This window comes from Fusarium keratoplasticum, chromosome 5 (genome assembly GCF_025433545.1).
Source record: "Fusarium keratoplasticum isolate Fu6.1 chromosome 5, whole genome shotgun sequence".
Taxonomy (NCBI): Eukaryota; Fungi; Ascomycota; class Sordariomycetes; order Hypocreales; family Nectriaceae; genus Fusarium; species Fusarium keratoplasticum.
In genome coordinates this window covers 2327769-2341098 of record NC_070533.1, presented here as the reverse complement: position 1 = coordinate 2341098, position 13330 = coordinate 2327769, and the positions used below count along the sequence as shown (strand labels likewise).

General features: G+C 54.2%; 4 protein-coding genes across 4 annotated transcripts; 3 read left to right on the top strand and 1 right to left on the bottom strand.

The window, feature by feature from the left end:
* Window positions 1-598: 598 nt before the first annotated feature.
* On the top strand, window positions 599-1488 carry NCS57_00735500 (TYR-PHOSPHATASE-2 domain-containing protein; the record flags this gene model as incomplete). Its single annotated transcript, XM_053057209.1, has 2 exons — window positions 599-1106; window positions 1160-1488. The coding sequence occupies 2 exons, from the start codon at window positions 599-601 to the stop codon at window positions 1486-1488; spliced, it is 837 nt and encodes a 278-aa protein (XP_052913404.1).
* A 604-nt stretch (window positions 1489-2092) lies between these two features.
* Window positions 2093-2586, top strand: NCS57_00735400 (uncharacterized protein; the record flags this gene model as incomplete). The annotated part of the gene is made up of 2 exons (XM_053057208.1): window positions 2093-2455; window positions 2518-2586. Exons 1-2 carry the CDS (start codon window positions 2192-2194, stop codon window positions 2584-2586), a joined length of 333 nt encoding a protein of 110 aa, XP_052913403.1. The 5' UTR covers window positions 2093-2191.
* A 358-nt stretch (window positions 2587-2944) lies between these two features.
* Window positions 2945-4924, bottom strand: NCS57_00735300 (uncharacterized protein; the record flags this gene model as incomplete). Its single annotated transcript, XM_053057207.1, has 1 exon — window positions 2945-4924. One exon carries the CDS (start codon window positions 4922-4924, stop codon window positions 2945-2947), a length of 1980 nt encoding a protein of 659 aa, XP_052913402.1.
* Window positions 4925-6843: 1919 nt separating this feature from the next.
* On the top strand, window positions 6844-7872 carry NCS57_00735200 (DUF1279 domain-containing protein; the record flags this gene model as incomplete). Its single annotated transcript, XM_053057206.1, has 3 exons — window positions 6844-7279; window positions 7392-7589; window positions 7730-7872. The coding sequence occupies 3 exons, from the start codon at window positions 6844-6846 to the stop codon at window positions 7870-7872; spliced, it is 777 nt and encodes a 258-aa protein (XP_052913401.1).
* Between the last annotated feature and the right edge of the window lie 5458 nt (window positions 7873-13330).

The following is a 13330-nucleotide window of genomic DNA, read 5'->3' as shown; positions in this document are numbered from 1 at the left end:
CTCGGTTCTCTTTGCATGTCTTCTCACTGCTAAACATGTTCTTACATGCCTACGTTCTAGATGTCTCTTAGGCATCAACTGTCTCCAGGTTGAATGGAACAGTCTGACCACTAACCTATACCAACCCCACGATCCATCAAGCTTGTTCCTGGAATGACGGGGCAATTCTGCCATGTGGCCGCCCATCCCGTCCTTGCCGAAAACTCAACCCCAGACTAGCTCTGGATCTATTTTCAACCCCCTAGCTAATGTCACAAGCTGAAGCTGAAGCTGTTGAGCTGTTCCCTTGATGCCTAGACCTTCTGCAAGCTCTAGCGGGGATGCGGGGCAATTGAGAACTCCGTCCCTGACTCGGAGGGAATGAGAGCGAGATACGATGAGCTTCCTAGCAGCTTGGGGACTAATTCAATGACCGTGTTGTACAAACGGATCTGTGATGAGGGATGCGTATCCGACGGCGTTTCGAATATCGGCCGCCTACCTACTTATGCGACTATAAAACCGTCAGCACCCGTCTGTATAGCTCGTCTCACCTCAGCCCATATCCAAACATCACCATTCTCTCACTCAACACTACCCAAAACCAACCAAAAACACCATGACTCTCTCGCGCGCAGACCTCGAAGCCCTCGCGGCAACTCACGTCCGTGACGCCATCCCCTCGGAGCCCCTCGCTGCCGCGCTATCATCCCCGCCTTTCATCCCGACCCGCTCCCTCGTCAACGTCCGCGACCTCGGCGCCGTGCCGGGAAGCGCCATCCGCCCCGGCCGCATTTTCCGCTCGGGGATGCTCGACGCTGCCGCCGCCGACCCGGAGGCACTCGCCTGGTTGGCCGCCAACGTCAGTACCGTCTTTGACTTGCGCAGTGAGCGCGAGCGCGCTGGGTATCCGAGTCCTGAAGTTCCTGGTGTCAAGTTTATCTTTTATGAGCGTGATGGTTCATATCCTGGATCGCCTGACCCTGCTGTTTTCGCTGTTGATGATGGAAGTACTGCTTGGAGGGAGCAGTTGCTGGCTGTTGCGAGGGCGTACAAGCCAACCATCCGTGCTGTTCTAGAGCACGTGAGAGATAAGCCCCAGGAGCCTTTTCTCTTTCACTGCACAGGTAAGTATACCTCCTATTTGAAGTACAAGTAGACAGGCACTCATGTATCACAGCTGGTCGTGATCGCACAGGCGTAGTCGCCGGTCTCCTCCAGACCCTCGCCGGCACGGAGCAGCCCGACGTGGTCTTTGACTACATGCTCTCCCGCATCGGCACTGAACAAGCTCGCGACCGCCTCGTCGTCTTCATCAAGACAGCCCTCGGTGTAGACGACCCCGAGACGCCCGGGTTCTGGAACATGGCGAGCCTGCGGCCGACCTTCTGGAAAGCCTTTGTCGAGGGGGTTGATGCCGAGTTTGGCGGGTGGGATGGCTACGTCACCAAGGCTTTGGGGTTCTCGGCTGATGATTTGGAGACGATCAAGAAGAACCTGAGGGAGTGATACCAGATGCTACAGGGTGTTGGTTATTTTTGGTTCGTTGTGGTTGATGCCATCAGCCAAGGCTTCTCAGTTGGATTACCTCGCAAACTCAAGTGATACCAGGCGTAGCAATACCAACCCATGCATTGCCGTGAAACATCTTTTCTTGCCTCCAAAAGTTGAGCAATTTCATTGAGCCTTTCAACTCAACACCACCAGTTCAATCTTGTACATTGACGTTTCACCATCTCGATGCAGTTAATCCTCCTGTTCCCCCAACCCGCAATCCCCCCTCCATCATCAAACCCCCAGCCCTATGACATCACTCCAACTTTGGACCCTGCATCTCGGTCCCCCACTGAACCTCCCACCAATGAAACCACAATCCCCTCCTCCTCCAAAACGTCAAACCCGCCACCCTCAACTCCGTCACGCTTTCAACTTCCAAGTTTCTCCTGTGCAATCGTTCAAGCAGGATCCCTTTTTCCTCATACCGCAGATCCTTTTGCAAACCAGGGTCTTGGTATGGCATCAGAGGGCGTAATATGTGATGCAATATCCTCAAAAACTTGCAATTCTATAGCTGTCAATCGTGTATATAACATGCTTAACTCCTCCCATAGCAGCCACTTTTAAGACAATCAAGATCAATATCACAAGCCACACAAAGCACAAGCACAATCAAACTACACCGTATTTCTTCTTCCAACAAAGACAGCCCAACATGCCTCTCACAAGAACTCACCGCCATACTACCCCTCGCCGCTCCATCTTTAGCACCCGCCGTCGTGCTCCGGCTCGCTCCCACCACACTGTCACAACCACTACAACCACCACCAGAAAGCCTCGTCGCGGCTTCTTGGGCGGTGGACGCCGTACCCATGCTGCTCCCGTTCATCATCAGCAGCGCAGGCCTTCCATGAAGGACAAGGTCAGCGGAGCCCTTCTTAAGATCAAGGGTAGCCTTACTCGTCGACCTGGTGTCAAGGTATGTTTCCTCTTTACAATAAATGTCTTGCCTATAGCAACCACTGACTGATTTATCAACAGGCTGCTGGAACTCGGCGCATGCGTGGCACCGATGGCCGCGGCTCTCATCGCCGTGCCCGTCACTTCTAAACCGCCAAGAACAAGAATCAGGAGAGGATGCTGAGCATCTCAAGAGCAGGACATGTCCATAACACATGTACGATTATGATAAACGATACCCTCAGTCATGTTGAGAGAAGAACTGTATTATTATGCCGCATATCAAGCAGCCTAAATCTTTTGAACTTTCAGTCGCCAGCGACTTATCTGTTACAACTTGCAGTCAATCGAGACTACCATACCATAATTCCTAGCACTCGTGTCTTTCCCATTAAAATTCGTACAAATCACTCGTGCTCCTGGGATGACCAAGCCGCCCAGTCTGTGCAACAAATCCTCTCATCCTTGGCCATTCTTTGACTGCGCCCCCTGGTCCTCTTGGTCCCGCTCACTGCAACTCATCCACGTCATGAGGGGAAAAGCCTGGTGGGCGATAAGGCGGTGCCAGTCGAATATCTCGGTGCAACTTGAGTGGATTCTCTGATGTCAATTGAACTCGTGTCAACGGCATCATCGACGGCGAAGACCCTCTGCGGCGGTGTGTCTTCCCAAGTGGTAGTCCTGCCACGTCGTCGATGTTGGAGATCGACAGACGGTTCCAACTTCGCCTTTTCTTTTCGTAAGGCTTCATAGAAGGACTCGTAGACATGAAGCTAGTCGCAAGTTCGTCCAGGTCATCGATACTGGCTCCAGAAACCTTGAGGTCCGTATACTTTCGGAAGGCCATCTCCAAACTTTCCAATGCTTCCTTGCTGGGAGATGGATGTTTCTTCACCCTCTTAGACCCGAAAGCATCTGTTTCCCCTATTGCCTTCTCCCAGCCCTTTCGAGCCTCGTTCACAGATTCAACTAGGGTTCTCTTTCCAGAGTCAGGTCGAGCGAGCTTTGGGTGGTACGTTCCTAGAAGCTCTCTTTGCCCATGGCTCAGTGACGTGCCAGCCGGCCGCAAACTGGTCTGCTTTTGATTGAGCTTTGGAGCTTGCAACGTGAGGCTTTGATCGGAGCTTGATGCCGAGATTCGCTCAACTCGAATTCGAGGTGTCGACGATCCAACTGGTGTAGTGCTCAAGATCCTATCCTTAATGTTGTCGTCGAATTCCTTCTCGGACTCAAAGGGGTTATGCGGCAGAGGAGGAATGACACTCTGATCGTTGTCCGGACCCTTCTTCAGCCGACTTTCAAAGCTTGTCGGAGTCCGCCAGCTACCACCCTCAGAAAATGGGTCGTCCAAGGACTTTCCGCTCCTTAGTGATTTGCCGTCATCTGCAACAGGCTTTCGAGAGACCTGACCACCGACAATCCGCTGGACTTTTCTCTTGTTGAGATTGTCCCCTTCATTCAAGCGGATCTCGATCGTGCTAATTGGAGACATGTTGCTGGGTGATGATGTAAGTCCACTCTCCAGCCTGTCCGACTTGTCGTAGTCTTGTCCGCTATGTGACACTTTCCCCGGGGTCCCTGTTTCTTGGGGTGAAGATTTCGCATGTAGGCGGTCCCACGCATTCGAAACCTTAGCAAAGACTTTTGCTGGGACCATTCGAGTGAGCTTGGAGGCAGAACTGTTGGCCCGTCGAGGTGGCGAGGGCTTCAAGGCATCAGTGGCGGCTAGCATAGCGTGGAGTTTCTGGTTGATATCATCCGGGCTGTTAGGCTCCGTAGGCTCCTCAGGAACGACTGCGTTTTTCTGATCCTTTGTGAGACGGCGTCGGACGTTACCGTCAACAGTAGATAGCGGCACAGATGCTGGGGCCTTCAGGTTGTCTGTTGGGTGGAACTTGAAGGGGTCAAGGGATAGCGTCCTGGTAGGACCGAGGGATCGCTGCAAGCTCCTTTCCTTTCGCTTCTGGAGTGCATCTCTGGGTGTTCGAGCCGTGGCAGCCCGTCTTGGAGTTTCTCTGAGTCTCTTTGGCGAATGTTTGCCAACTCGCAACTGTCTAGTATGCGGCTCGGCAGGGGGTGGAGGCTGCTCAAGCGGGGAGGGTAGTTCAAGTGGCGATATAGCAGGTTCGCTTCCAGCGGGGAATGTGACGCTTGGGGTAGTAGCCCGACGTTTGTTTGGAGATGAATCTTCGCCGCGGGCTTGTAGGGGGAGAGTCGAATCATCTAGTAGTCGGCTTGCCATCTCTTCAATACTTTGCGGTTCTCCGATGGCTCTCTTCCGTGATGTTCGTCGAGGTGTGTTGCTAGCAGCAGCAGCTGAAGATATGGGTGAGTCTTTATGAGTCAGTTTTTGTTCCGCCAGGCAGATTGCGAGGACATTACTTGATTTTCTTCGTGACACCGACTCCCCCAGGTACCTTTGGCGACGACGTGACCCCAGAGACCTTAACAGGCCCTTCTTCCCGTAGGTGACTGTGGCAGATGGCATATTGGGCGTTGCGTAGTAGGTGACTAACAAACAAAAAATAAAGGAGTGAATATGTGTTGGGCCGACAGTTGTTCACAGAGTGCCTGGATCAACTGCGGTTGATCAGCGAGCTGTGCCAAAACGAATCAGAAGCGGGAGATGTCGCCCCGGAGAGGGATAACCACGAAAGCCGTCGATGACTGAGGAAATGGAATCTTTGCTGATGTTCACCAGGTGAACTCCATATCCCAGTTGAGAGCAGACTCCCAGAGGTCTAAGGCTCAGGTCAAAGTGAGGAGGAATGTGAGGAGAGCAGAGACGGTGATGACAGATGAGGGGGAGAAGAGAAGGAAGGAACTCACACGTGCCGTAGGTTTTATCATTCGTGGAAGGTTACAGGCTCACCTCTCAACTTTTTTTTAGCCATCAAGGGAAAAACGGAAGGTAGGCACGCTGTAATCTTCAGGCGGCCGGTGCGATATCGGCTGGCATTTTCTACAAAGGACTGCCAGTGCCGGGAAAGAGCTCTGGAGTGTCACTGGGCCAATATGAAATGCAACTGCAAGGCACCTAAAGAAAGAAGATCCTGGTGCCCTTTGTTTTCCATGCCAGTATCTGTATCTCCCTTGCAAGGCAACAACACCTCTGCAGCACAAACACACAATTCTGCTGTCCTACCTCAGATCTCCTCTTCCCTCTACCGGAAGAGAAGCGCCTCCTCGCTCTGTTCCGTCACCATACCGAACTCAGCATCACATTGATCGTTGCACCGCAGTTCATGTTCCAGGTCGACTTTTCCCTTGTCGTCTCTCCCCTGTGGCCCTGTCTCCTCTGGTATATGCCGGGCGAGGTATCAACGTTGCAAATTGCGACCACGTTCCAGCCATTGACTCAAACAGGGAACGATATTGTTTTGATAGGCCTCCGACATGACGACTTGGGAGCTGAGAGCTTGGCGTGTTTCTACAACCTGGCGAGCGAGCAAACTTTCGTATATCGTTTGAACATCTGCACATACGCATGTACTAAGATGATGGTCGCTTCGCATTTGCGGCCCATAGCAATCCTACCCAATTGCTGCAGCATATGTATCGAACTCATAGAGGGGTTCAAGTTCCCAACAAACGAATCACCCCTGCTCCCCATGAACGTCACCTGCATGCATTGACTGCAGCGAGTAGAAACCTTGGAAGTGCAGCTCTGAATGGACTGTTACACGAACTGCACAATTGGAGAGTTCCAGCTTGAGACAAGACACCTCTTGGTTCGGTGTGACCTAGTGCCTACCTACATATTGGTAAAGGGACACGACCCGAGACTTTAATCAGCCTCGAGCGCCATCGCCGTCGCATCTCAAACAATAACGCAAGTCGAGAGAATCTGAGACAATGTCTTGAAGACGTGGCACAGCAGGTATCACTTGCTGCGAACTTGTGCTTGGTGACCTTGGCATCCATCAGGGCCAACTGTAGTTGATGAGAGCCGCACGTGATGGAGGGCGCCACAGTCTGATGTGGCTCAGCATCGGCTCGTAACGGAACATCGGTCGGAGATGCAGAAGCCAGTGTGGCGCGATTTTACATCATGGTGAGCGTTCGCCGCTCGACGGTTGCCCAAAAATTTCCCCTTCTGAACGAGAACGAGCCCACGAACGACAGGGGAACGAATTGCCCTTTACGACTACGATTCCAAGAGTCACGATGCTATAGTAATGACACTGGCTGCCCTTCTGCCTCTCCACGACTCCCAGAAAGCGACACTTTAGATCCGAAAGTCCCGGCAACTTTGACTTATTCGCCCCTCTCGTCCGTCCAGTCTCCGAGGTCGCATCACGAATTTCTCGAATACGCCCACTTCAACAGGAACGGCTGAGAAGGATACCGGTCTGTGCCTTTAGCTGGACTGCAGCGCTCTGCGAAAACCAAGTCTCTTTTAGAATCATGTTGCGACAACCTCTCCGCGGCGTGCGCGCGCCGCTTCGAACCTTTGACCAGGCAGCCTGGAAGGGCGCCTGGAGGAGGTTCTTCACCTCGCAGTCGGGAGACAAGGCCTCCCGTCAGCTCTGGCGGTTAAAGACGGCTTCGTGGGAGAGCATGCTGGCGCGGCTGCGAAGCACCCGGTTCGGAACTGGCTCAACGACAACGCCAGGCATGATGCAGGGCCTTCTGAGGCGCGGGTTCCGGTTCACGGCGCGCCGCAAGGGAGCCAAGGGCCCAGTCGCCAGCGATGCCGAGAAGCCCATGACGCTGACCGCCCGGCTCAAGAAGCTCACCAAGGACTACGGCTGGGCAACGGTTGGCGTCTACCTGGGGCTGAGCGTTTTGGATTTCCCCTTTTGCTTCCTTTTCGTTAGGATCGTGGGGGCAGAGACGATCGGTGAGAGAAAACTTGCCGCCGCAGACTCACGTTTTACCCGTTGAGGCGTGTGTGGGCGTGCGTGCGTGCTGTGTTGTTGAACCAGATGGCTAACGTGCGCCGACTGATTTAGGCAAGGTCGAGCATTACGTCGTGTCGTCGGTCAAGGCCATGATTCCCGACTCAGTTCGGGAGACATGGCACGAGTACTGGCAGTCGTTCAAGAAGGCCGAGGTGCAGGCGCTTGGCGATGACGATATTAGCGACAAGATGGAGATGGCTACCTGGAGCGTCGAGAAGGCCCAGGAGCGGAATCGCGCCGCCGATGCTAGTGAGTATTCCCCCCTCCCTTGTTCTTCCTGTTCCTGGGCGCTTGGGGGAGTGAAGGTTACGGCTCTTTGTTGAGTGGAGATGAAGAGCGCTTGGAAGAGACTTCGTTCCAAAGGCTAACGACTCGATTTCCTCCGGTAGGCCTAGCGACTCAGCTGGCGCTGGCCTACGCCATCCACAAGAGTTTTATCGTCTTCCGGGTGCCGCTGACGGCAGCCGTCACGCCCAAGGTCGTCAAGGTGCTTCGGTCATGGGGCTGGAAGATAGGAAAGAAGAGCGGTTAGACTAAGAGAAGGTTGGAAGTCATGACGATCTAGAAGTCTGAAACTAGAAGCCGACCAAGCTTGCCCAGAGCAGCCGAGTAGCACTTGGTTGAAACACCCCACACATTACCGCACCATTTTCTACCTACCCTATGGCTCTTTTACGAGTCTTGTATTTGTAGCTGTTACCTTAGTTTAGATTTCCAGAGTGTTCACTGCAGTGGTACGGAGTAGACTCGTTGTAAGATATTGAATGATCCCACAGTTGCTCAAGCCGCTCGCCTCAGTCACCGGAAAGTGAAAATGTGACTTGCGGTAAAACGGACCGCCCCGTCTATTTTGAGCAGGTCTCGGGACATCAGACCACCAGTATCGCGAGGCTTTTACTCCCTCAGCTTGGCTGCATTCGCGAGGTCAGCGGCAACCGAAGCGACAAGGCGACCCAGCAACCCAGCTACCATGCATGGATGAATGGATCCTTCGGCTGGAATGGGACGAAGCAATTCACATGCGAGGACCCCCGATCCAGCGGCTAACCGAGCAATAGCGCAGATCAGTCCCCCTGAGCAGAATGCACCCAAAGGGAGCTCACCGATTGATTGAGGCCAGCCACTGTTAATCTGCAACGTTTGGCTGGATGGAATGTCCCCGACTAACCCCTGCTTCTCACCACGGTCTCAGTTGGCGGCTGAAACCCTCAACTCAGCCTCGAAAAGCCAAGACCTTCACCGACAGGGGTAGGATACAACGTCGGGCGTAGAAGGTGTGTAAAAGCCGTTTTGGAAAGGCGAGGACGCGACGCGACGTGACTCCATAGAAGCTCCGGGAGAAGGGGATTATCCTTTGGCCTTAGACGGACGGACGACTCATGTTTGCGCTTCGGGCTGGGGACCGAGATGGAACTTTACGGTCCCGTCCCTGTTCGGTCGGGGCTCTGGAAAGGACTGGAAGGAAACCCGTCCGTCGAAGGAAGTGGAGACGGGATAGGATTGGCTCGAGATCATCCAGCCTAGGCATTTCACTTGGCCCCGGCCCCGGACGTTCTGGCTTCCGTCACTGCCTGCCCTGCCTGTCCACTCAAGAACCGAGGGTTCTATCCCGTCCTGGCATCGGGCTTATCAGTCGGGAATAACGGCCCAAGTTTTGGATCCTAGGATCCATGGATCCATGTTTCGAAGGGGGTGCCTGGTGAAGTGGAGACTTGGAAGGAAGGCAAGGGATGAAAAGGGTGTCATCCATCCCATCCCATCCCATCCATGCCATGCGCTGCTCGCCGCTCTGACCCATCGAGGCGAAGCATCCATGCAAAGCATTGGCCAGATTGGAAATACGGATACAGATTCACAAAACTGATCATGACCACGAGGGAAATCGACGCCAAAAGGCGGCTCCGCGAGTCCACAAGGGGTTGGGTGGGCTCCGCTCCATTGCAAGAGGGGCCAAACGCACGCGAGTCACCGTGTTGTTCATCATGAGTTTTTTGCTCTGTCTTCTTTTTTGCTTCTCAGGCCCGTCGTGCCGTTTAGACTTCCAAGGATCGCACGAGGTTCCCGAGGGCTGAGACGTTGAAAGCGTGCTACTGTGCATGGTAGCGACAAGGGCGTCGGCCGACCCTAACTGCGGTCGGCTTTAACGAGCGAGTAGAAGTTTCGATGGGCTTGACCGGTTCAACGGCACAAGAAAAAGGTTGAGGCGACAATAGGACAAAAGGCTTGGCAACGTGCTGACAAAAGGCATAACTGAATTTTTTTCTTTTCTTTTTTCATTTTTCTCTTTTTACTTTCTTTTTATTTTGGCTTCTTTTCTGTTTGCTCTAGTTTTGGACTGTCGATGACGAGTTTGCCCCAGAGCGACATTCGTTGGCGCGTGAGAATAGAGTTTCGAGGTGAAGCGGCGGCGGACAGGCCAGGCCATTGGCGGACGGTTCGTGGAAATTGCGACTAGACGTCAGGAACTAAAAGGAGCGTCAGACTCAAGGATCAGGCCAAAAGACCATGTGGGAAGTGGGAGCCTACCTAGTCAGGTCAGCATCCCATCCGGACTCACCTACTGTAGCTAGCTGGGTAGCCAGCTGTAACATCGTCAAGGCCAGGCGGACGAGATGAGTGAGCCCCATGGCCGACCATGGCCAAATAGTCCGGGTTCCTCTCAGTTCGGCCAGCAACTGCAAGCATGGGCATAAATGACGCCGCCATGTAATCAATTCTGCCTCAATCAGTATGAGGTGTCACTTGTCAAGTCTCCCTCCCGTTGCCTCAGCCGCAGAGCGACCCGACCGGTGAGGTCGGCTTGCGACGTTGGCGTTTTTAGACATGGCCTATGTGCTGTGATGTGTTGTGCTGTGCAATAGGACCTCACCTAAGCTACGCGGCATGTCGCTCGCTCTTGATGGATGCCCACCGTCCCGGGCTTCCAGGTTGGCATTGACTGTTTCGTGACTTTGACACCTTGACACCTTGACAATCATCAGCATGGATTATCGACTGCAGCAGGCGCTGCATGAGCGCACCGGCCAGCCGACAAGCATCCCCACACGCAATTCGCAGGAACTCGACTGTTTGTCCAATCGGGTTAAAGACTGGATTCGAGGGCGGAATGGGTCACCGCGGAGCGGCCAAGCAGCAAGCAAGCGATGAATACATGTGCATATGTAGGTGTAGATGTATGCGTCCATCCGCATCGGCGAACGAAAAACGATCAACACATGCCGATCTGCGGTGATTTCCCTGGCGTGATACTAAGCATTATGCACACGTCGTTGTTGGTCGCCTCGCGGGTCGGCAACGGAGGGTCGCGTGTGATATGGGATGGGATACCTAGCCAGGCATGGAGATGGAAATGGAAATAGTGCCAGATGGTGACGGTCGGAGGCCCAAGGCCTTGGCGCTGAGGCACGAGTGGGTGCTCTCCTGCAAGTCACCATCACAGGCACACACTCCCGGCTTCACGGAGTCTGGAGATGTCCCCACGTGCAAAGTACACGACAAGGTTGATAGTGTGATTACCATGATTGAACCCTGGGCGGCAACAATACCAAGCGAGGTGGGCCAGCGCAGCAGCAACGGGATAGGACCGGATACGACCAGCCCACAACTGTGCCTCGATTGTACCCAAAAAGCTGGGAATCCTGCCCGGGGGAGATGGGTCCTAGTATCATGGTGTTGACTTGACGATGGGGACCAAGCGAGCTCAAGATTCAGACCCGAAACAGGCACAGGTCAGGTTCGCTCGCGGCAAACAAGCGGTAAGTGATGGCGTCCGTGGAGCCTCAAGAACCTAGAAGCCCCCGGGCCCCTGAGAGAGCCCTTAGGCTGGCCGTTCGTTGGACTGTTCCAAGACAAGACTGGGTCAGGGAGAACGACTCGGGAGGCTTTGGAACACGTACAGACCCAGCGGCTAAATCGACCCTAGATTCCTCGTGGAAGAAATGGTCGAACGGGTCCAATGCCACCTGAACTGGGTCCAGCGCGGGACGTTTTTCTGACTCTTGGGGATCGTGACGTGGGGCTGACTCGAACGACGAGACGAGCCAGCAAGCAAGGCACCGACCAAGTACGGATAGAGAGAGTCGCAGGTAACTACCTAGCCACCTAATTACCACCAGGACCTGTAGTTCGATATAGCACCAGGCTAGGTGGGCAAGCGCCCATATCGTCGAGGAGGCCGCGTGACCGAGACGCCGACAAAAAGGAAGGCAAGAATCGAGTCGGTGAGACAATGTGCTAGACAAACAACCAAATCAAGTCGTGCGTGAATGGAGATGATGGGGGAAACAAAGACGTGTTCGACCAGTTGTGGTGGATGACTGAGATTTAGACTTTGAGGCGAAACACGTTTGGTCTGTTGGACGGTAGAACACGAGTAGAAGTGCAGACGACTACACCCGTTGTAGGCCGCCGCGTCGGACGGAGGGTCGGAGCGTGTGAGCCTAATGAATCGGAGTCCCGGCGCAAATCGGTTTTGAATTCCGGCCGGTCAACAATACGGCCCCAGTCTTCAACACCAAGAAGCAAGACAATATGCATGCATGTATGTCGCAAACAGGGGCAGAGTCCAAAGCGCCGAGTTTATTTCTGCACTGTCCCGCGAGCCAACAGTTCGGCGCATTCTTCTGCTCAATCAACCGGCTTTAGCCCCATTTCGGGTCGTGATGGAGACCCGTCACCGGAGGGCCCCAGAGGACTCCGGCATCAGGGCCGGCAGGTGGTCTGCGTTGGCCGGCTGTCTCTCTGTCTCTCTGTCTACCTCTCTCTCTGTGCATGCAGACAGACAGACTTTTTGTGATGAACGGTCGTGACTCTCCGGGCTACAGGCGCCTGCGTCAGAGGGTTGCATCGCATTTCCGCGGTCATCATCGGGCATGCACATGGGAAAAGAGCTTGTCAAGCTGCCAATGTCTACGATGTCTCTGATAGGCATGGCTGGCACCGCAATCCCGTCTTCGTTTCCACGTCGATTCGACCTGACGTGACTATCCAGGGCTCTCCAAATCAGTACCCTTGAACGTCCGGGGTGACACGAGACCGGGGTGCTATGTATAATCGGCAGAATCGGGAAACCTCTTCATGTTGGGTGCCGGTTGATTGTTGGGTGTATAATTGGTCGAGAATAGAAGCTTGAAATATCACCTTGAGAATAGTGGAGGTCAGGAATGGTATCAATAGGAGAAGGCACTCAAAGTGAGCCACAGCTCAGAACGGCATGGGGAATATGGGGCCAGAACGAAGCCAGAAGCATTGGAGTCATTGGGCTTGTCGCCAAAGGACGCCTAGAAGACATATTCGAGGGTCTGGTGGCCGTTGTGAATAGGGACGCCCTTGGGCATGGACCATGTCGAGATGGAGGATTGAGGATGAGCAGGGCAGTTGGATGCTTGTGTCCTCGACCAACAGATTTGCAGGCGTCCGGAAGAAGCAGGGAGGCTGTGATGTCGAGTCCGAGGGTGCTTCACAAAACAGGAGGCGTCATCCAGGCCAGCTTGGAACACGACGCCGGAGACCTGAATCTGGCGTACGAGGTTCTCACGAGACGCAACCTGTAGGGCTTTGTTGCGCCCGCTCCTCAGCCTAGGCCCCGTCTGCGGTGTCGGCCACAGATTGAATAATGACACAAAAGGCGCACACAACAAAAAGCGTTGCCGCCAAAGCGAAGAACGAGATGGAGGACAGCCGAGGCCGCCCCCAGGCCGCCCCAGTATTGGAAAATCAAAGGGAGCATCCTGCCTGACGGAGGTTAGGGACCCAGGTGGTACCAAAGTCTATCGCGGTCGACCAGGGCGGCCACTGCGCTGGCGTCGCTCCTTCAGGCCGTGTGGTTCGCTCCTTCTGAGATGCACCGGTCGGTGCACAAAGTTGGAAGCAGCGACCTATTCACAGTTATCCACTATTCACTCTGTGCGTGTGCATGTGCGTATGCGTGTGCGTGTACGTGCGCCTGCGCCTGCCCTTTGCGAGTTCTGAGGTGTCCATACCTGCCCTGC